The 22,342-nt window shown below is 41.4% G+C and overlaps 1 protein-coding gene and 2 pseudogenes across 4 annotated transcripts in view; 2 read left to right on the forward strand and 1 right to left on the reverse strand.

Moving 5' to 3' along the window:
• Positions 1-929: 929 nt before the first annotated feature.
• THOC3 (THO complex subunit 3) overlaps positions 930-22,342 on the reverse strand; it is a 69,553-nt gene continuing 48,140 nt past the window's right edge. For all 3 annotated transcript variants that reach the window (XR_015050074.1, XM_085849088.1, XM_085849087.1), the window contains one exon: positions 930-8,082. Coding sequence is in view for 1 of the 3 variants with exons in the window: in XM_085849088.1 (XP_085705214.1) it covers positions 7,919-8,082 (164 nt within the window). In the remaining 2 variants the exon portion in view is untranslated. The remainder of the gene's footprint in view (positions 8,083-22,342) is intronic.
• Positions 14,134-18,548, forward strand: LOC147016245 (uncharacterized; annotated as a pseudogene). The gene is made up of 2 exons (XR_015050160.1): positions 14,134-14,467; positions 15,885-18,548. The product of XR_015050160.1 is annotated as an uncharacterized LOC147016245 (transcript).
• Positions 18,680-20,469, forward strand: LOC147016246 (uncharacterized; annotated as a pseudogene).

Below are 22,342 nucleotides of genomic sequence, written 5' to 3' on the forward strand. Positions count from 1 at the left end.
CCTCCTTCAAATTCACTGCTTTCCTTCCTGAAAGTCCCTGTAATGCCAATCTTGTATACCCCATTCCTTTCCTTTCCACAGATCTCCGAATGTCTCTGTTCCCCACTGTTTCGTCCTTCCCACTCCCGCCCCTCTTGTCTACTGACCCCCTTGCTGTACATTGTGTGTTAGCTCTCATATGATAAGGTATACAAAAAAAACCCTTCAGCTCAGATGATAACAGAGATGATCATCCTCTCTTCGGGATAGGACCTTCTTGGCATCCACCCGAAGGGACCGCCTCAGGTTAATCCAAGGAGTCTGCCATCTGGTTGACGACACCTCAGTACCAACCCAACACACACTATCACAATCTGACCTGGGAAGGTTACCCCGTGGTTTTCCTCCGATAATCAAAGAGTGGGGGTCCCGAAGGCTTTGCCCCAATCCTGTCATCCGGTGAGCTGCCCTGCGGAGGGCAGCTGCACAGGAGGTACTCCCATGGAGGGTTTTTCAATTTCTTTACAGTTATCTTGCGTTTTGTAGAGTGAAGGGTTTTACGGTGGCGGGAGTGCAAATTCTGCCACCAACCTCCTAAAATACACAAGTAACCCAACTACAGGAGGACGGCCGCAAACACAGTTGGGCACGAGATATGGATGGACGTCGGCTCACAATGAGCTCCTCCACCCTTTAGTACCATTACAACGTGAAGAATGGATTTACTTCGTCGGAAAAGCTCATAATGGATTTCCTTGGTCTGTTAGGGAAATAGGCAAATGATGGTGATGAGGAATTTTTTTTCTCCTAACCTCGTAGTGATCGTTGTAGAATTCTTCAATTGCTGTGGAATCTTATTTAACTTGCAGGATTTTAACGTCCAGCCGATTCGGTTTTAAAATCCTGTTCTCAAATCCGAACACTGAAAAAACCAACGTCCACAAAAGTACTTTTCTCAAATGGACAATTTTATTCTAATTTTATCCACCAGTTTATTCTCACCCTCGTACACTTCACGCCACAATGAACCTCTCCCTCATACATATACATTTTGAGAGCGGAGAGGGTTTTTGATAGCATATAGGCAAAAGTACAGTCTTATCAGACAGGTCACCTTGGACTAGCAAATAATTAAACAAACGTCCAGAAGTGGCAAAGGAATACAAAATAAGACACTAGGTTATAGGCTTAAACAATTTTAATAAATGACAAGTCTGAAGACGATGATGGTTCACGAGCGGTATTTGACGATGTAGATTTTTTCAGAAGTCAAGGATGAGACAATGTGATAATTTTTGACCAAGTTATAAAAATGATCAACATGATGTGGTACGGGTGACAGGTTATTAGCTGCAAAGTGTTGAAAACCCGGTTTCGTTCAACAACTTTCAAAATTTGACCTTTGCATAACCTTTAAAGGTCACAAAACAATATTGTGGACATTAAAATAAGGAAACAGGATACGTGCTAGAGCTTAATGGAGTTAGTTCGTCGAAGAAGGTCGAAAACCCGGTTCGATTCCCACAACTTTGAAAATTTGACCTTTGTGAACTTTAAAGGTCAAAGGTCAAGGATTATGACCTTTGGTGCAAAACTTCCTCTGGAACATTCCAGGAACAAGATAACGTCATATAGGCTATATGGCATTTCGCACTCCTCGGATTATCCATACTTTGATGAAATCAGCGTAAAAACAAGTTGAAGGGGGCGCCACGGGCAAGGTGTTCGAGATGGAGCAAAATGGTTTCAAGACTTGAGGTGGGGAATGACCTCAAGATTATGCATAAAAAAATATTGTCATCCTCGCTCTCGAAGTTTGGGTGGTCGTCTGATTTTTATGCCAAAATTCGAAATTTTCTCAGTTCATGACCTTGTGACCTTGACACCTTGTGACCTTGACCTTGGGACAAAAATGAAAAAAATCGAGCTCTGTGGGGCTATGCAGGTGCCATTGGGCTAACCAAATACCGAAATCCCTGCCAGATTCGACAAACCCCTCGGAGAAGATGGATTTTTATGTCAAAAATCGCAATTTTCTAAGTTCATGACCTTGTGACGAAAATGAAAAATTGAGCTCCGTGGGGCTATGCAGGTGCTATTGGGATAACCAAATACCGAAAACCCCTGCCAGATTCGACAAACCCCCTCGGAGAAGATGCAAATTGAAATCAGCTACCCCTAAAAACACAATTTGCAATTTTCTAAGTTCGTGACCTTGTGGCCTTGACCTTGGGACGAAAATGAAAAAAAATCGAGCTCTGTGGGGCTAGGCAGGTGCCATTGGGCTAACCAAATACCGAAACCCCTACCAGATTCGACAAACCCCTCGGAGAAGAAATTTTTTTGTCAAAATCGTAATTTTCTAAGTTCGTGACCTTGTGACGAAAATGAAAAATCGAGCTCCCTGGGGCTATTGGGCTAACCAAATACTGAAACCCCTGTCAGATTCGATAAAACCCCATGGAGAAGATGCAAATTGAAATCGGATACCCCCGAAAACCACGTTTTTTTGGGGGCATGGCTCCGCCCATAATGGGCGGACAACGGCAATTTTCAGGAAAACAACGAGATCATGATGTAAACCTCCCACCAAAATTTCATCAGGATCGGATCAAAAACCACGGAGCTATGCTTGGGACAGACAGACAGACAGACAGACAACAATAACGAATCTAGTGGTCACATATATTTTGTGAAAATATTTTTTCGTGAACCAAAAATGAAGAGAAAAAAACCAAACAACTTTAACCTCGTCATACTGAAGCAAGGGCCACTTGTCTAAAAGAGGAATAATTCCCCAAGGAAAAACACAAGTAACCAAACTACAGGAGGACGGCCACAAACACAGTTGGGCACGAGATATGGATGGACATTGGCTCACAAGGAGCTCCTCCACCCTTTGGTACCATTACAACGCGAAGAATGGATTTACTTCGTCGGAAAAGCTCATAATGGATTTCCTTGGTCTGAAAGGCTAATGATGGATTTCCTTGGTCTGAAAGGCTAATGATGGATTTACTTGGTTTCAAAGGCGAATGATGGATTTACTTGGTCTGAAAAGCTAATGATGGATTTACTTGGTTTGAAAGGCTAATGATGGATTTCCTTGGTCTGAAAGGCTAATGATGGATTTACTTGGTTTGAAAGGCTCATGATGGATTTCCTTGGTCTGAAAGGCTAATGATGGATTTACTTGGTTTAAAAGGCTAATGATGGATTTACTTGGTTTGAAAGGCTCATGATGGATTTACTTGGTTTGAAAGGCTCATGATGGATTTAATTGGTCTGAAAGGCTCATGATGGATTTACTTGGTCTGAAAAGGAACAGATGTTTGGTACTACAGAACTTTAATATACAAGAAAACAAACATGACATATTACCCAAAGCTTTTCATGCTGTACTTCTCAAGGTTGACTCACAGCAAGAAAACTAGGAAGCGAGAGAGCGTGCATATACAGCATACAGCGTGGGGCATTTATATCTGACACATTTGCAATCTTTCTAGCCAGAAGCGGTCTTGGCATAACTAATTATTGTTTTCTTTGTTTTACACATAATACTTGAAAGTTTTTAATGATGGAGCACTTTAAATGCAATGAGCATTTTTTTTTTTTTAGATCCTCGTGGAGGATCTCTAAGTCATAAGGCCCAGTCACACCTTGACGTTTTAGCCAGGAATGGCAACGTATAAAAATGCACATAAAACGTTGGCGTACGCTGAAGTTTTGAGTTTTTTTTTTTAAAGTTTTGGTCGTATTCATAACGTGTTGGTCGTATGCATAACGTATTAGTCACGGGCACAGAACGTTTCGTTGTGTTAAAGATAACTTATACCAACGAATGCTTAGCCTGTTGTCGACGTTCACAACTGATGCCCAATGATAGTTTAACTTAGTCATAGCGCGCTGCACGTATCACTGACGAACTCGTGGCGTTCTCTGTTAAAAACCTGCCGCACGCAGATTTAAATCATAACCGCCTGAAAATTGGAAGTGTCAACATCGCAGTCACACCTTGTCGATTTAGCCAGCGTATGCCGACCTATGAAAAATGTGTCTAAAACGCTGGGACACGTCGAATACGGTATGGGTAAGTTGTGTATACGTTAGGAGCACGATGAAAAACAATGAAGTACGCTGGCATATTACGTGGTACGTCTAGTACGTCGTGAAATTTCAAGCATGCTGAAAATTTTATGACATACTCGACGTATGGCTCACAAGTTCCGCATACGCTGGCATAAGTTCTCGGCACGCTCCTACGAGAGTAACGTGCTTTTAGCCTACGAGTAACGTGCTTTGAACCTATTAGTAGCGTGCTTTGAACCTATATGTAACGTATCTCAAACGCACATTGGCTTATGTAGACGAATTTGATTGATGTCTTTCGCACGACCACAGAACTTACTGAACATGTTTCTAACTTACAGCTACCGTATAATGGCGTATTGGCAGCGTTTAGGGGAATTGGTATATACAAATGGGCTTCACAAGAGGAACCCGTCAGTGTTCCAGACTCCATGTTGAGTAGATGTCAATGTCAGAGGCAGTGGCAGTAGTAGTAGTAGTAGTAGTAGTAGTAGTAGTAGTAGTAGTAGTAGTAGTAGTAGTAGTTCGAGAGAATTTAGTGATTTCGATGTTATTAGTAGTAGTAGTTCGCGAGAATTTAGTGATATCGATGTTAGTAGTAGTAGTAGGAGTAGTAGTAGTTCGAGAGAATTTAGTGATGTCGATGTTATTAGTAGTGGTAATAGTAGTTCGAGAGAATTTACTGATGTCGATGTTGGTGGTAGTAGTAGTATTACTTTCAAGTAACGTGTTGCAAAGTGTGAACAACGTTCGTGTAGCGTGCTTACAAAACGTTACTCATAGGTTAGAAATAAGTTTCGGGTACGCTAAACATTACCTCGACGTGTTTCGACTTATGAGTAACTTACAAGTAACGTGTTTCAACGTCTGTCAACGATTGCATAACGTGCCTACAACTTATGGCCAGCGTAGCAGAACGTGTGAGTCATACGCCAGCATACGTCGTAAAATTTCAAGCATGAAAAAATTCGAGGAAAACCCAAAAGTTCAACGTTTAAAGCCAGCGTACTACCACGTATGGCAGTGTTTTTCAGCATGCTCTCAACGTTATCAAAACTTACCCATAACGTATTCGACGTGTCGCAGCGTTTCAGACAAATTTTCCAAAAATCGGCATAAGCTAGCTAAAACGTCAAGGTGTGACTGGGCCTTTACTCACGTTGTTGTTCTTCATCTTCTTCTTGTGGACTTTTTTGTTTCACAGCCTACAGTTTTCATCGAAACTTCTTGAAACTTGGCATATATATGTAAAAATACCCTGCGCAGACAGCAATCATCTCCGATTTTGAAAATTCCTCCTATAAAAAAAGTTATGACGTCAAAATATCTCCGCTAATGGAAATCGCCTAAAAATTATCTCCAAAACTCGGCAAGCTTTTCGAATTCTGTTTGCAGGAATTGAACAGGGCATAAGCAGAGATTAATTACCTCACATATGATACATCACTATGACGTCATATCAATTTTTATGATGTCATTCCTATTTTTTTGACTTTTTTGCTTCACAACCCAGAGTTTTCATCGGATCTTCGTGAAACTTGCCATGTATATGCAGAAAGCCCACGCGCAGGCAGTAACCATCTCTGATTTTGGAAATTCTTCCCAGAAAAAAAAGTTTACGTCATAATATCGCCGCGAATGGAAATCGCCTATACCATTATCTCCGAAACTAGGCAAGCTGTTTGAATTTTGTTTGCGGGAATCAAGCCAGGCATTAGCACAGATAATTTATTGCAAACCTGATACATCACAATGACGTCATTTCTGCCAAAAACATTTCGTTTTTCTGCCATTTGAGCTTGTTTTTTTAATTTTTAATTTTGTTAAAATGCAATGAGCATGCCAATTTCACAAACAAGGTCATCATGACAGATGAGGCACACTTTGATTTGGCAGATTAACTCCACCAGATTTCTTCCTATGGGGATTTCTGAAGGGCAAAGTTTATAAGGAACATCCAACATCGATCGATGAATTGAAGGCAAACATCACTGCAAACATCCACTCGATTGATCAAGAGACATTGCTTGCGGTAATGAACAATATGATGATCCGCTGTCGTGAATGCACAAATTCGAAAAGGGCACATTTGTCTGATGTAATTTTGAAGAAATAAAGAATCAAAATTGATTTTAAAAACTTGAAGTATGTGCCTATGTTGTATCGAAATTTTATTTTATTTGGTTTAGAAACCAAAAAGTTATAGGGATAATAAAACCGTCAGAAAAAATGCCCCACCCTGTATATGTTTGTCTATGTAAGACCGACACTGATTGGTTCAACAGTTACGACGTCAATGGTAATCGGAGCCCCCATTGGTTATCTCACAGTCATCAGCATCTCTGGCTCTGATTGGCTGGAGCGGAGAACAGGGCGATGACTCACCATTCACACCAACGTCTTGGAGGGAGGCGGATGCGAAGCCCCCAAAGCCGATGACTCACCATTTGCATGCACACCTTGGACAGCGGTCGAAGAAACAGCTTTGATGTTTCCATGTTGAAAGAGAATGAGAGAATGTACTAATTCCTTTTGATGACATAACACAGGGTCTATGAAAAGGAAGAAAGTTGCTACGTAGATGTGAGATACTCTGACCTCGGCTCAATATCTTGAACATTTCTGCACAGACGGGGTTGGCAAATAAGTGCCGTGCAATGGCAGAAGAACAAGAAATGGGTGACGGTCCTTGAACATTCCTGCATGCTCGCACTGGTTGTATCCTAATTCTAAAGTTCTTTTCTCAAATCACTAGAGGGGCATGCTGTGTGATACGGTCAGCCATTAAAGATACATTGTAAATACAAATTAAATTTGAAAGCCGTTAAATACAAATTAAATAGAAGTAAATGAATTTATGTTTAATCATCTGACGAGTGATATATTCAATTGATATAATTAAGGAGGTTTACCGAAGCTCACACAGCGTCTCAAAGTTATAGGGTTTAATTGCTCTCAAATCCATCCATTGGGACCATACTGTGTGCAGAGCGTTGGTGCTGCCTCAGCAGTCTCCTTGGCTATCGGGCACAATCCTGGATGGGTCGCCACTCCGACACAGGATACCAACAAGCTGGCACTCATTTTGCCGACCTCTGAAAGATGACAGGCAGAATCAACCCCAGACGGTATTAATTAAACAGCCAAGCAGGATTTGAACTCAGGACCTTCAGACCCCAAGCCTGCCACCCTAACCATAAAGCCAACACCATGCATAGAGCAATTGGTGGTGTTGAAATTTTTTACCATCTCCTATTCAGTGAAAACAGCTTGGAGAAGTAACGATTAAATGGATGGTCTCCATTACAACTGCCACGATACGTTCACGTCTTGTTTGGCCACATTTTGAGTATTGGGCTAAGTTTTGCTAACCTTGTTTGATGAAACATGCACTGCAACAACAGAAGGAAAGATTGTATACAGAGAAACAAAGTTAATGCAAAGATTGAGGAGTTTTAGTGATGAGGAACAATAACAAACAGGACTTTTTACAGTAGAAAAAGAGGATATTGTATGTGGGATATGATGAAATATCTAATACATTAAAAGGGAATGATAATTTAATTGTTTTTGTGAGAACATGTTTTTTTCAGTTGGAGGTATAAAATCTCACAACAGATGCAACAGTTCTAAGTTCACCTTGAACAGGAGTTCAGTTAAATCATTAATGACTTTACAAATGCAAAACTACTGAACCAAGATGAACCAAATACTAATTAATATTTAAATAATACCAACTACGAATGAATACCATAAATGAATAACTTCATGATGCAACATGCACTGGTTACACACTTCTCATTGTATCAAAACAGTACCAAGTCATATACAAATATAAATATCATTTACATTACGAATCGTTAGAAAGGCCAAACAGTTTCACCGTCCCTGCATCACGGCTGTTGTCGTATTTCCCATCTTTATCATCACAAGCAAATGCCAATAAAGGCCTCTTCGGGTGCCAGGCCACAGTGAATGTTGGAGATTCACAATGCACTTCCCACAGCTTCTCTCCTAGAAGTAAAAATAAATACATTTTAAAGAAAGTTTCCAGCATTTCCAGAAATGCCAAAGATGTCACAATGTGAAACAATCTTAATCAAATGTATATAAAAATATACATATATAAACACATACAAAAATATACATATACACATATTATTAGATACATTATTTATTACTACTTTTTGATAAACACAAATATTGTTGCGGGCCGGAGGTCGGTGGCGAGAACGACCACTAGGTGGGGGTGGTTACGTCGTCTCCCACCAGATTCCCCGGAATTGTAGGCCGTCGCTCTCGGATAACTCCGTGAGCCGGCGGGTCGCTGAACCAACCGTGGACGCCAATATCTCAACCGCGTAGCGTAGGGTCTTTTTGTCGAGAACCAATTTACCAAATTAACTACGCGATTTCGACTACCAGGGAACCACGCCCTCGGCACGTCTTGCTCGAACCGGGTCACTCTACCGACTGTGGTAGAGTTCTAACTACCGACTACCAACTCCAGTTCGGGTGCAGTCGAGCGGAACTGCCAAAGCCGTGCCGGCTACAATGAACCGATTACCGGGTATAAAAACTCGCCTAAACCCAGATCCGAACCATGCTGGACCAATGCAAGAAAGGACGGAAACGAACTGGGAACATTTCTACAATTGTTTTATTCACAAATAAAAAAAGACACAGGGCAAGAATTATCGCAGCTATGCAAGCAAGAATTTACGATGATGGAAAACACTTAACAGTTGTACTTCTAAGACGGGCCCACATACTCAGACGATTTATTGAAAGATCCCCGCAGCCAGAGAGGGAAAGACGAGCTGGGGGTCGCAGTTCACGTGGGTACCTGCACGTTGAAGGGAGGGAGTGCTCCGTGGTGCGGCACCTGCTATTGGTCATGCGGCTCGGCCCACAGTCACACGCGTGGGGCTCATGCCCATGGAGGAAACAGAGCGGGGCAGTCGGAGTCCCAGGGCGGAGATCAGGGTCACGGACGGGACCCAGGAAAACTCCACGAACGCCAGGAAAATGTAGAGCGCACACCAACCAACTTGCTCCTCCAAAAGAACTCCCGTTCCTCCTCCAAGAAACTTACTCAGAACCAACGACTGAACAAACCTCAGAACTCTCCGCTGAAGATGGCGTCGCAACTTTTATGGACCTCCCCGAACGGGGCGGGGGCTCGGTGGAAAAGACGTCACTGTCTGCCCTGATTGGACGGGGCTCCCATGGGTCCGCCCTTTCTGGGCAGGGTTTCGGCCATGCAGGAAAACCCCACCCCCACTCCACGCCTGCCCATACTCGTCAAAAAAAAAAAAGTTACAAAGGTTGTGGAAGCCGAGAAGGAACTGCCAGAGATTCTGCCTCGGAAAGCGAGTCGCCGGTAATAGGCAAGTGAAGCGCTTGTTCAGTGGTGTTGTCGGTTTGTTTGTTGGATGGTCTTTGATGGTTTGTTGGATGGTTCGTTGGATGTAATAATCTACCAAAAAGAACATCGCAATGCACACATTTGATTCTCCCACGAGACAAAAGGAAGGGACCTGTCTCGCATGTACTGAACGCAATAACTGACCTTTGGGACATCTGTATGTTTGAATGCATATGGCTTCCAGATCCGTAACAATATATATATATATATATATATATATATATATATATATATATATATATATATATATATATATATATATATATATATATATATATATATATATATATATATATATAAAAACATACATATACAGTGGGGAGAACAAGTATTTCATACACTGCCAATTTTGCAGGTTTTCCCATTTACAAAGCACGTAGAGGTCTGTAATTTTTATCATAGGTACATTTCAACTGTGAAAGACGGAATCGAAAACAAAAATCCTGAAAATCACATTGTATGATTGTTAAATAATTAATTTGCATTTTATTGCATGAAATAAGTATTTGATCACCGACCAACCAGGAAGGAATCTGGCTCTCACAGACCTGTTAGTTTTGTCTTTAAGAAGCCCTCCCATTCTCTACTCATTACCTGTATAAACTGCACCTATTTGAACTCGTTATCTGCATAAAAGACAGCTGTCCACACTCAATCAATCAGACTCCAACCTCTCCACAATGGGCAAGACCAGAGAGCTGTCTAAGGACATCAGGGACAAAATTGTAGACTTGCACAAGGTTGGGATGGGCTACAGGACAATAGGCAAGCAGCTTGGTGAGAAGGCAACAACTGTTGGCGCAATTATTAGAAAATGGAAGAAGTTCAAGATAACAGTCAATCTCCCTCGGTCTGGGGCTTCATGCAAGATCTCACCTCGTGGAGCCTCAATGATCATGAGAAAGGTGAGGGATCAGCCCAGAACTATATGGCAGGACCTGGTCAATGACCTGAAGAGAGCTGGGACCACAATATCAAAGAAAACCACAAGTAACACACTACGTCGTCATGGATTAAAATACTGCAGTGCACGCAAGGTCCCTCTGCTCAAGCCAGCGCATGTCCAGGCCCATCTAAAGTTTGCCAATGACCATCTGGATGATCCAGAGGAGGAATGGGAGAAGGTCATGTGGTCTGATGAGAACAAAATAGAGCTTTTTGGTTTAAACTCCACTCGCCGTGTTTGGAGGAAGAAGAAGGATGAGTACAACCCCAAGAACACCATCCCAACCGTGAAGCATGGAGGTGGAAACACCATTCTTTGGGGATGCTTTTCTGCAAAGGGGACAGGACGACTGCACCGTATTGAGGGGAGGATGGATGGGGCCATGTATCGCGAGATATTGGCCAACAACCTCCTTCCCTCAACAAGAGCATTGAAGATGGGGCGTGGCTGAGTCTTCCAGCATGACAACGACCCGAAACACACAGCCAGGGCAACTAAGGAGTGGCTCCGTAGGAAGCATCTCAAGGTCCTGGAGTGGCTTAGCCAGTCTCCAGATCTGAACCCAAGAGAAAGTATTTGGAGGGAGCTGAAAGTCTGTGTTGCCCAGCGACAGCCCCGAAACCTGAAGGACCTGGAGAAGATCTGAATGGAGGAGTGGGCCAAAATCCCTGCTGCAGTCTGTGCAAACCTGGTTAAGAACTTCAGGAAACGTCTGATCTCTGTAATTGTAAACAAAGGTTTCTGTACTAAATGTTAAGTTCTGTTTTTCTGATGTATCAAATACTTACTTGATGCAATAAAATGCAAATTAATTATTTAAAAATCATACAATGTGATTTTCAGGATTTTTATTTTAGATTCTGTCTTTCACAGTTGAAGTGTACCTCTGATAAAAAAAAATTACAGACCTCTACGTGCTTTGTAAGTGGGAAAACCTGCAAAATCGGCAGTGTATCAAATACTTGTTCTCCCCACTGTACACACACACACACACACACACACACACACACACACACACACACACACACACACACACACACACACACACACACACACACACACACACACACACACACACACACACACACACACACACACACACACGTTGTGGGCCGGGTATCGGTGGTGAGCACGACCGCTAGATGGAGCAGTAGAGTCAGCTCAACTGAACACCCGGAAACTAAATCGTACCTTTTCGATAACTCGAAAGGTACGGGTCCTTTACAGGACCGTGAATCGTCAATAATTCAACCACGTGGGACAGGGTTATTTGCCAAACTTCAAAATACCTAGAGGCCCACGTGGCGAGCTACCGAGGAATTCACACCCTCGACGGGGCTCGAACGGGCCGAGCCGTTGCCGTGCTCGACCCGTGCGTAACCCGAGCAGATGGTTATAGTCCGGGAGCTAGGTGAGATTTGTTCAACATGGAAGGTGCAGAAGGTTTCGGGTGCCAGTGCTGTAGAATTAGGTTAGGGGACCCCAAAAACCCGATTCTTAAGTTACGCCAGTGGTGGGTGGGCTGGGGGTGCCACCCCAAAACGCACCCCAAATTGTATTTGTTCAACATGAAGGGTGCAAATATCACACCGGTGTCATTTGGTAGAGGAAAGTACACTGAATGAGAAAACTGAACTTAAGAATGGGATTTGTGGTGGAGAGGGTACTTAAGAACAAGGTTAATTAACTGCTAATTAGACATTTATTTAACATAAAAGGTGCAAGTCTAAAACCAACATTAAAATTTACCCATAGACAATATAAGTTTTATTCATCAACTTAAGAATGTAATTAGTGGTGGAAAGTGTACTTAAGAAAGATCAAAGGTCACGGATGAACCATTTTTGACTTTATGACCCTTTTTGCAGGTTTTCAATTCACAAGTTCACAGAAATCTTGTTTATAGAAAGATGCAACATGGTCATATACAAAGTCAATAAATCTTGGGCCACCAGTCTCGGTAAAATGTAATTTTATAACTAAAATCGCACTCTTTTGACCCCTTTAACCAACTAAATTTTTTATGAACATAAAAAGTGTGAGGATGAAACCTTGCATTCAATGTGGATTACAATGATACTATGTATGAACACTCACTTAAGAATGATATTTCTGGTGGTAAAGGTACATAAGAAGGGGTTGAAGGTAAGTTTGCACCGAGTGACCCCGAATTAAAAATGCAATCAACATGAAAGATGCAACAGTGAAACCAGTCCCTAAAGTTTGAAATGGGTACATAGATTCATGATCACTAACTTAAGAAGGGTTAGTATGGTGGTAAAGGTACTTAAGATGAGGAGATAGACCAGTTGGCATGATTCACATCAATTCAACATCAATAGACCATTTGGCATCAATCAATGACAGGTAGCAAACTGGTGATGATATTGAACATCCCTTGTGATATTCTGAAAAATTATTTAACATTGCTTGTGAGCTCAGTCACTCTGTACCAGGCTAAAGGTCAATTTGCATTGTATTACCAGCACTGAAAGTAAACATGGCATCATGCATTTGGCAGAGCTCGGACCTGGTGTTTGTTTCATTTCAGCTACCGCACAACTAATCTTCATCAGAAGATAGGCAGTCTTCATCATCAGATGAAGAAATGCTGAAGTCGCTGTCATTAGAGCTTTCTGGATCCAAGACATCATCATCGTCTGGGGTCAAAGAATCTGGAAGTTGAGGACCGTCGAACCAAGAGATTTCATATTGATCATCCACCAACTCCCACCCATCAGCTGATGATGGATGCTGGCAGATTTCTGATTTGTCAGCATTAGACCACATCTTTGCTACGAATGATGATCTGCTTATGTGTTTGGAAACCTTAGATTCACAGGGAGGAATCAGGCTGGCGTCAATGCCCTTCAGCTTCGCAAGGCAGTTCCCAGTTCTGACCTTTGGTCTATATGTCTTTTCAAATATGTTGTAGTGATTGTCATTGAGTGAGACATCTTTTCCCTTTAGACCGTACATCTTGGTTGTAAATTTGTTCAGGGTGTCTCTGTCTTCATCGGTTATCGTTCCTTTGGTCATCTCTGAAAATGCTTTCTGGGCATCATTGTCTTTCACAAGCTGTGCAAAGGGGCGAACTTTTCCCTTCCCGTGGAAAGAGGAGGTGTCGTCTGATCCGGTGAACGCATGGAATCCTGGTAAGGCAGAGCAGAGAGGCTGTCCGATGCTGGCACCTGCATGCCTATCACACATATATTGCTTCAGTAATACACAAAACACAGAATTATATTATTGTACACTACGCATCCTATTAGGCTGCATACATTGGATCAGAGTTATGCAATAGGAGCCAGCCTGATGGCATGACCTACTAGACGATAGGGCATGTGGTCCTAAGAGCTTGTCTTGTGGTCTCCATCTCCCGACTTTATAAAACTTATTTTATAATTAAGTTCAATATTTTTTATGAATTATTATCGTTCATATTCCCACATCATCGGTTGGAGCATTTTGTTGTATTTTGGGTTAGAATAACTAATATTTCGTCGGTAAAATAATTATCACGATCTCGATATTTATCCAATAAAATTGTACGTTTAATTTATCAACGTTGCTGCGATTTTTCATTTTTGAAAAGGAGCCAATCAGCAACATCGTACGAGAGTGCTGCGGTACGGCGAATAACGGGTCACGTGTGTAAACAGATGCTGTTTGGTGAAAAGTATCGGTGAAAATGGCATCAGTTGGTGTCAAATTTGGTGTAAAAAATAGGTGTTATGCACATGTTCCAGGTACCGGTGGTGATATTGTGCCATTTACCGAAAAAAGGTGGAGAACATTCTTGAGTGCTGTAGATATTTGGAGCGATTTGGTGGGAAACCAGGCCGATTTAGCGAGGTCTTTCGTCCGCGATCATGGTCTACACTGCAGCGCATGTGAAAGTGCATTGCCGGTCCCTGAAACTGGGGGATGCCACGCAGTGTGTTACCAGTATTTCACTGATTCTACCAAGCAAAAACGTGCCCAAACTGCTAAACAGAAGCATCAGAATGTCACCCAATCATCCGGTAAGTTTAAAAGTAGCCTACAAATACATCATGAATGAGAAAATTGCATGTGCAATCACGTAGGGAGGCCTATGATATTGGGTCAGGTCAGTCCCAAATGTTGTGATTTGTGTAGTCTATGAATCGTAAAATGTGGGACTTTTGTTTTTACATGTAGTAGATCGATTCCATATATCTTTGGGCTTTTTCAATACTCTGATATAACCCTGCCCTACAAAAGGTAGATGCCTACCATAGATATCCCTGTTGGAGGATTTATAACACGGGAGTCTAGGGTCTCGGTTGGGAGCCAACCTGCACCCTGCAAGACCCCGCAAAATGTTTGCTACATGACTTGATAGAAGACCTTTCCAAATATATTCTACCAACTTAATCATTAATCATAATCATTTTTTTCCTCCCTTGTGAATGATTGTTTAAAATTCATCAGTTTTGATGTAATTTAGAATGTGCAATTTCTAACAGAAAAAAAAAATGTGTGCAGTTTTGAATGTTGAAATTTAGGTTGGTATTCCTTTACATAAAAATAAGTCAGTTGGGGGAGGGCAAGCAAATGTTTTGAATTTTTTTTTTGTTTGTTTCTGCCTAACATGTGCACTGTATTTATCTGGTAGTCCATGTAAGTGCAGTAATTATAACTGCAGCAAAACTTGACAATTAAAAAAAAATCTCAACAGTAGAGATACTAATACAAAAGAGAAAGTTCTATTTAGAGAAGAAATATATTTCAGTAGGTTGCCACATACATACATACACTTTTGGATTAGTTTTTAAAGGAAAGTACAGCATTTTGGAGTTTGAAAATCTAGTTATTTCATTTTAAAAATACAGAGGAAAATTCTTCCAAGGAGCCATTTGCTTTAGAAAATTAGTTTCTTTTTAAATCCTTTATAGTGCTGCACAAACTTATATTTTTCCCAATTTAACCTATTTTATAATTGAATTGACCATTAATATGTGTAATTTTAGCAAATTTTTAGATTAAGAAATCCTTACCCAAAATTTTCATTTTTAAAAATGGTGCATTTTGGTTGTTTTTGGAAACTTTTTTTTTCAAGCCAAGCAGATCTGCTGCACATGTGTGGAAATTGATTGTTGCATCAGTTACATGTATGAATGATTAGGCCTAAAAATTGTTGTGTTGACCTCCACTGACAAGAATCACTGGAGCATTTGATTTTTTTTTAATGTTCAATCAAACAAACTTCTGTTTTACTTTATAATTTAAAAAAAACAACAAAAAAAACATGCATGCCAATGTACCGACCCACCTGTAAATTCCACGAGAGCAAAAATAACATTATTTTCTTAAGCCTCTGTTTTTGATTGTGCATGTGTTTGTTGTGTTTTTTTTCTGATTTCGTAACAGTACATGTATACACTTATGAGTTTAATATTTTGTGTTTGTTGTATACAGAACTGGATCCCTCTGCATTTTCTTCAAGCGGAGACAGAGACAAACATACATCTGCTACATCTGATGCAAGACACTTGCGTTCCACTTCTAACATTGCAAAACAGCCGACTAAATCTTCTCACATCTTGCCAACAGTTTGTATCGTATGCAGGAGTGATAAGACATTTAAGGATTCAAGAGGCAGAAAGCAGAAAGAACCATTGACGCTTTGTGAACAGATTGATGGAGGCAAGCTTCGACTAGCTGCAGAGGAAAAAGATGACAAAAATATTCTTGTTCATATCAGAGATCGTGACTGTGTAGCTATAGAAGTCAGATATCACGGAGCTGCTACAAGGGATACACAGACTATTTGAGAAGATCTAACCCTCGACATGTTCAAGCAGCTACAGAACAGATATATTCTGAAGCATTTGACAGTTTTTGTAACCATACAATTAACCAGAAAATTCTGAAGAACAAAGAAATCTACCGGCTTAAGTCATTGAAACGTATATTTGACAAGGCAGTAAAAGGCATTGAAGGGAAGGACTCGTCGAACTACAAAACCCATAGCCTGAAACAAAGAATCAGAAGGAGATATCCCCAGCTTTGCTTCATTCAGCCCCCCAAAAAATACCAGAGTGAACTGGTATACATTGACACCCTATCAGCTGAAGAGCTTGTAAGGGATACGGTCACCTCAGAAACAGACAAATACAACCGACACAGATACAACTGATGCTGAGGAGTCTCCACCTCCAGTGAAACGGCCAAAACAGTGCAACAGAAGACAGGTCGTACCTCAAATATCATCATTAAGAGAGCGTTATTCAACAGCCCTAGATCTGAAGAATGCTGTGATGGATACAACAAACTCTACAACTCTTCCCTGGCCTCCAACCTCAGGTGACTTAACCATGGATGCTGCCCGCCAGATAGTTCCAACCATGCTATACAACTTTCTTGCAGGGGTTGTTGGAGCATCTGATGATCCAGAGGGTGTAAACCGTGTAAAGATTGGTCATGTGCAAGACCATCAAATATTAACCATTGCACAGGACATCATCTACCTAGCTACTAAAGGCAAGACAATGTTACCGAAGCAGTCATCTCTAGCAACGGCGGTACGGCATCTTAGTGGATCGGCACAGCTAATAGGCTTACTTAATGGTTTTGGCTATAGCATTTCGCACACCAGTGTTCTCGAGCATGATACTGCCTTGGCACAGCAAGAAGTCCAACGAGGTTCTAGAGCTCTTCCCTCATGCTTGCAGAAGTGTCTTCACAACTCTCATCTGGGACAACAATGATTTTGGGGAGCAGACACTTTCGGGAAAAGACACAACCCATAATACCAACGGCATTGCTGTGCAGCATGCAGAGATTCATCAGGATGTAGATGCACATTCTACACTTCCACCAGTACAAGGAATGAGAAAGACAAGAAAGCGCTCATAACCAGCACCACATACAGAGGTGGTTACATTCAGTGGTGAGAAGTCGTCCCCGAAGGCATTTGCTGGCAATATGAAGCTGGAAATGACACACTATGAGCCAACTTTATATCCTCACAAGAAGAAAGATGCCGCCTTCTACATAACAAAATGGCCACAGAAACGTCTTCTTCCTGCTTGGACTGGATTCAATCAGTTACTGACATCCAACATCCCACCAAAAGCAACCATTGCATACCTTCCTGTTGTAAATGATAGTCCAACTGATCTGAATACTGTGAATACCATCCTCCATCGAAGCATTGAAATAGCAGACCAACTGGAGCTCCCGTCAGTTATAGTAGTGATGGATCAGGCTATTTATGCCAAGGCCCAGACAATCAGATGGCAAACACCTATTTTCATGGACAGAATTGTGTTAAGACTTGGGGCATTCCATACAACCATGACAGCTTTGGCGTGTGTGGGAAAAAGATTTCAGGATGCGGGAATGCAAGATGTCCTTATTGAATCCAGTGCAGTGGCACCAGGTTCTGTGAGCGGTGTGATGAATGGCCACAACTATAACAGAAGCATCCGCTGCCACAAACTTATGGCAGAAGCATTACATCGGCTTTGCTGGCAAAGCTTTATGGAGAGTGTTCCTTTGGAAATGCAAGAGCAGTATCGAGATGTGATTTCATCATTACAATCATCATTCCCAGGCCAGTATGTGCAGCATGTGGAAGGCACATCCTTTCAGGCCATGATGAATGAATATGACAGTTTCATCACAGAGGGGAACAAGAATGCTACCTTTGCTTTTTGGAACTCCTACCTGGAAATGATAGAGGACATCCTCCTTTTCATCAGGGCTATACGGGAAGGAAACTGGCACCTTCATCTTGCTGCAGTTAGGGCACTCCTACCGTGGATATTTGCCGATGACCGAACCAACTACTCACATTACCTCCCAGTCTATTGGTTTGAGATGAGCCAGCTACCTACTTCACATCAGTACATCTACAAAGAATTGGTCAGTGGACACTTTGCCGTTCAGTGACAAGATACTCACGGGTTTGCACAGGAAGCTTGTGATATGACGATCGAGCAAACGGCGAATAGAAACTCCAAAACAAGAGGTGGGATCAAAGGGTTCTCAACCAACCAAGGAGCTACCAATCATTGGATACGAGCGCACCATCAACGAGCAGCGATAACCAGACAATGTGAAGAGATGGCTGGCAAAGGGCAGAAATCTTCAAAAAGGGCAGACCTTACCAACAGTGGAATGACTAGGGATGAAGACGACGTAAACTACATTATGAGTACCATCACGAGCATGATGAATCCTTTCGAAAATAACACGGAAATGGATGCTAATGATCTGGTTCACTTGTCATCTGGAGTCATTGCACCAGATGATGTGTATTCTGACCTCATGACCGCAAAAGTAAAGGGCGATGAAGCTTTCGTCAATTTTTCTAAAAGCCGCTTGCAAGGTAATGATGTAGACCTGAACAAAACGCTGAAGAAGATGAAACTGAAAACATTTTCAGATGCAGGCAAGCAAACCATCAAGGTTAAAGGGAAAGATGTTACTTTGAAAAGTGATCGTGAGTTGTTGGCAAGGCTGGTCATCTTTGGCAAAGTACGAAAAGTGAATCTCAAAAGCATGATGACATACTCGTTGAGCCCGTATCCACCAGCCCTTGCGACTTATGAGGGATGCTTAGTTAAAACTAACAAGGCGAGGCTGCTACACTACCAAGAAAGTGTACCTGAGAGTTCCCCTATCATGGACCCACCAAAGGGAGGCGTATGGATAGTTGATGGCATGGCCATGCTTCAGCAAATGAGTTCAAAAGGAATGCCCGCAAGCATGGGTCAACTGGTGGAAAAAATTCTGAGACAGTTCATGTACCTGGCACAAAGTAGTACCTCCAACTCTGTACACTTTGTAACAGACACGTATCCATTGATCAGTATTAAGGGTGCTGAGAGGAAACGAAGGGCAGCGAGTGGTTCCCAGAGGATTAAAATATCCAAGGCAGACCAACCTGTACCTAAACAATGGAAGAAATATCTGGCAAACAGCTTCAATAAGGAACAGCTAGTTCACTTCTTGTTCAACCATTGGAGTGCTTGTGGAGAGGACAACTTTAAGGGCATCACACTGTATGTTGCACATGGCAAGATGTGTCATTCCATCACACCAATAAATGGTACCATCAGCATTGAAGAAATACCGCAGCTCAATTCCACCCAAGAGGAGGCTGACACTAGGATGCTCCTACATGCACATTACATCAGCACCCAAGGCATCAGAAGCATCATCATCAAAAGCCCAGACACTGACGTGTTTGTTATTGGTGTGGCACTTGTATCGCACCTTGTGGGTTCCCAGTTGCATTTCCACACTGACAGAGACGACAATGTACGTACCATTGCCTTACAGGCCATACAGCAGGAGCTTGGAGATGACATCGCAAATGCCATCATAGGTCTCCACTGTTTCACAGGATGCGATTCTGTAAGTTCCTTTTACGGCAAAGGGAAAACAAAAGCAATCAAACTTCTCACCCAAAATAAATCCTTTTCCCATGCGTGTCAAATGCTTGGAGAGTCTTTCTCCGTAACAGACGAGCTTGTTTCTTTACTGGAGGATTTCGTTTGCAAGCTTTACAGCCAGCAGGAGTACAGTCATGTCAACGATGCACGGTATTCTGTTTTCGATGGCTACAAGAAACGAAAGTGTCATGCCACCAAACCGAGATGCCCTCATTAAACACGTACAACGAGCCAACTTCCAGGCAGCTGTTTGGAAGCGCAGCTTTGACAATCACCCAGATATCCCATCGCCAGCTGGACATGGTTGGAAATTGATCGATGGCAGCCTCTCAATAAACTGGATGGAAATGCAACCTGCTCAACAGAGCATTCTTGAACTCTCACGCTGCACCTGCAAGAAGTCCAAGTGCAAAGCATCAGATGCAGATGACCAGTGTTGTGTGCCTTTGGGGCTATGTTGTACCGAACTGTGTGAGTGCAAGAACTGTGACAACATGCATGTACGCGATGACGGTGCTGAAGAAAGTGAAGAAGAAATGGATGAAGTTGGAGATATCTGCTTCGATGAAGAAAACTTTGACGAGGAAGAATCTTTTTAATGGTAAGGTAAACTTACATGAGATTATAACTCCAGAATACTGTGTAAAGAAACCATTTTAAACAGCATATCTGTTGCTCTCACTTGCAACACCCGCATTCCCTTTTAATGGGGGACTATGGGAGGTGGATATTTTTTGTTTTTTGTACCCATACAATATTAATCTTGTTGGATCCATACATTTTTCCTCTAAAAAATTACCAAACATTACTTTTTAAGTGCAATTTAACAACCCGAGTCTCATTTTTTACAAACCGGAAGTGCTAAAAATCCACTTCCGGTTGTCATTTTTGTTTAAAAATAACCCCTTTTCACCTATTTTCAAGCAAGTTTTGCAATTCTAAATAGAGTCTAAGTGTTTCTATATGTTCACAGCATGTCCTGCTACCTATTGAGTAAAAAAATACTGCCATCTGTTGATCTAAATATTGTCTAAATGCATTCACCCACTGAGCTGCATGTGCTGACATGTAAACAGACATTCGTTACTTCGATCTGCAAAATGTAACGTCGGCCATTTTGATGCGAATCTTTATCGGCTTCTATCATTTTTCAGCTTTTCGTGATTTGATCGTAATTTTTTTTAGGTTGTGAGTGGGCTACATCCTTGAAAATTGGCACAATTGTTGATTGTTTTATGTACTGTGATCCAATGAGAGCATTTTTGGAAATTATCTTTAGTTCAGAATTTATGGCAGTCCGAATAGTTCATCAGCAAGAAAAAAAAATCACAAAATTTGGCAAATCGTTGCCATGGCAACATGCAAAATATTTTTTTCAAACAAACTCTCCATTGGATCACAGCTTGCTAATCTATAAACAACTTGGTGATGTTACAGCATGATCTGATATTTGTAAATGTGTACAAAATTATGAGCAAATTTTTAATTTTACCTTAGCCCAAATTTAAGGTCATTGGCATTTGACCTTGGGTCACTAACAAGATTGACCTTGACTTGCACTAATTAATGTATTTCTTAAAACTAGACACTTATATGATTATGTTGATACCAAACATGGCATCATTTGTCAAAACATTGGCAAGATAATACCTCTTAAATGTAGTCAGGTCTTTTTGACCCATGGTATCCCGTTGAAAAACATTACTTGTTTGACGCATTATTTTTAGGCGGGAATTACTAATTAATGCTCCACTTTTGGGCGTCGGAACAAAAGGGATATTGATAAGACATGCAATACCTATATTTTAAGACATAATATATGTAGTTCCAATGTGGAGACCACAAAAAGCACTTTCTGAAGGGATTTTGACTACATGCCCCATAGTCTACTTAAACTCACCTATAGATTCTCATATAACATGCTAAAATGGATGTAACCTCTTATCTGAAATTGGTCAGCAGTTTTTCTTCATTACTCTTCTTGGCCCTCACATAGCCTGTACATTTCAGGAATCTTTGAAAATAGGTGGCAGCACTGACTTGAGCTATGGAATGCCAAATCATTAAAAAAAGAAATTGATGTCAATCATGCCAACTGGTCTATCTCCTCATCTTAAGTACCTTTACCACCATACTAACCCTTCTTAAGTTAGTGATCATGAATCTATGTACCCATTTCAAACTTTAGGGACTGGTTTCACTGTTGCATCTTTCATGTTGATTGCATTTTAATTAGGGGTCACTCGGTGCAAACTTACCTTCAACCCCTTCTTATGTACCTTTACCACCAGAAATATCATTCTTAAGTCAGTGTTCATACATAGTATCATTCTAATCTACATTAAATGCAAGGTTTCATCCATGCATTTTTATGTTAATTAAAATGTGAATTGATTACGGGGTCAAAAGAGTGCGATTTTCGTTATAAAATTACATTTTACTGAGACTGGTGGCCCAAGATTTATTGACTTT

The sequence above is a fragment of the Eptatretus burgeri genome, chromosome 12 (genome assembly GCF_056783735.1).
Source record: "Eptatretus burgeri isolate ZD-2024b chromosome 12, Ebu_testis_v1, whole genome shotgun sequence".
NCBI lineage: Eukaryota > Metazoa > Chordata > Myxini > Myxiniformes > Myxinidae > Eptatretus > Eptatretus burgeri.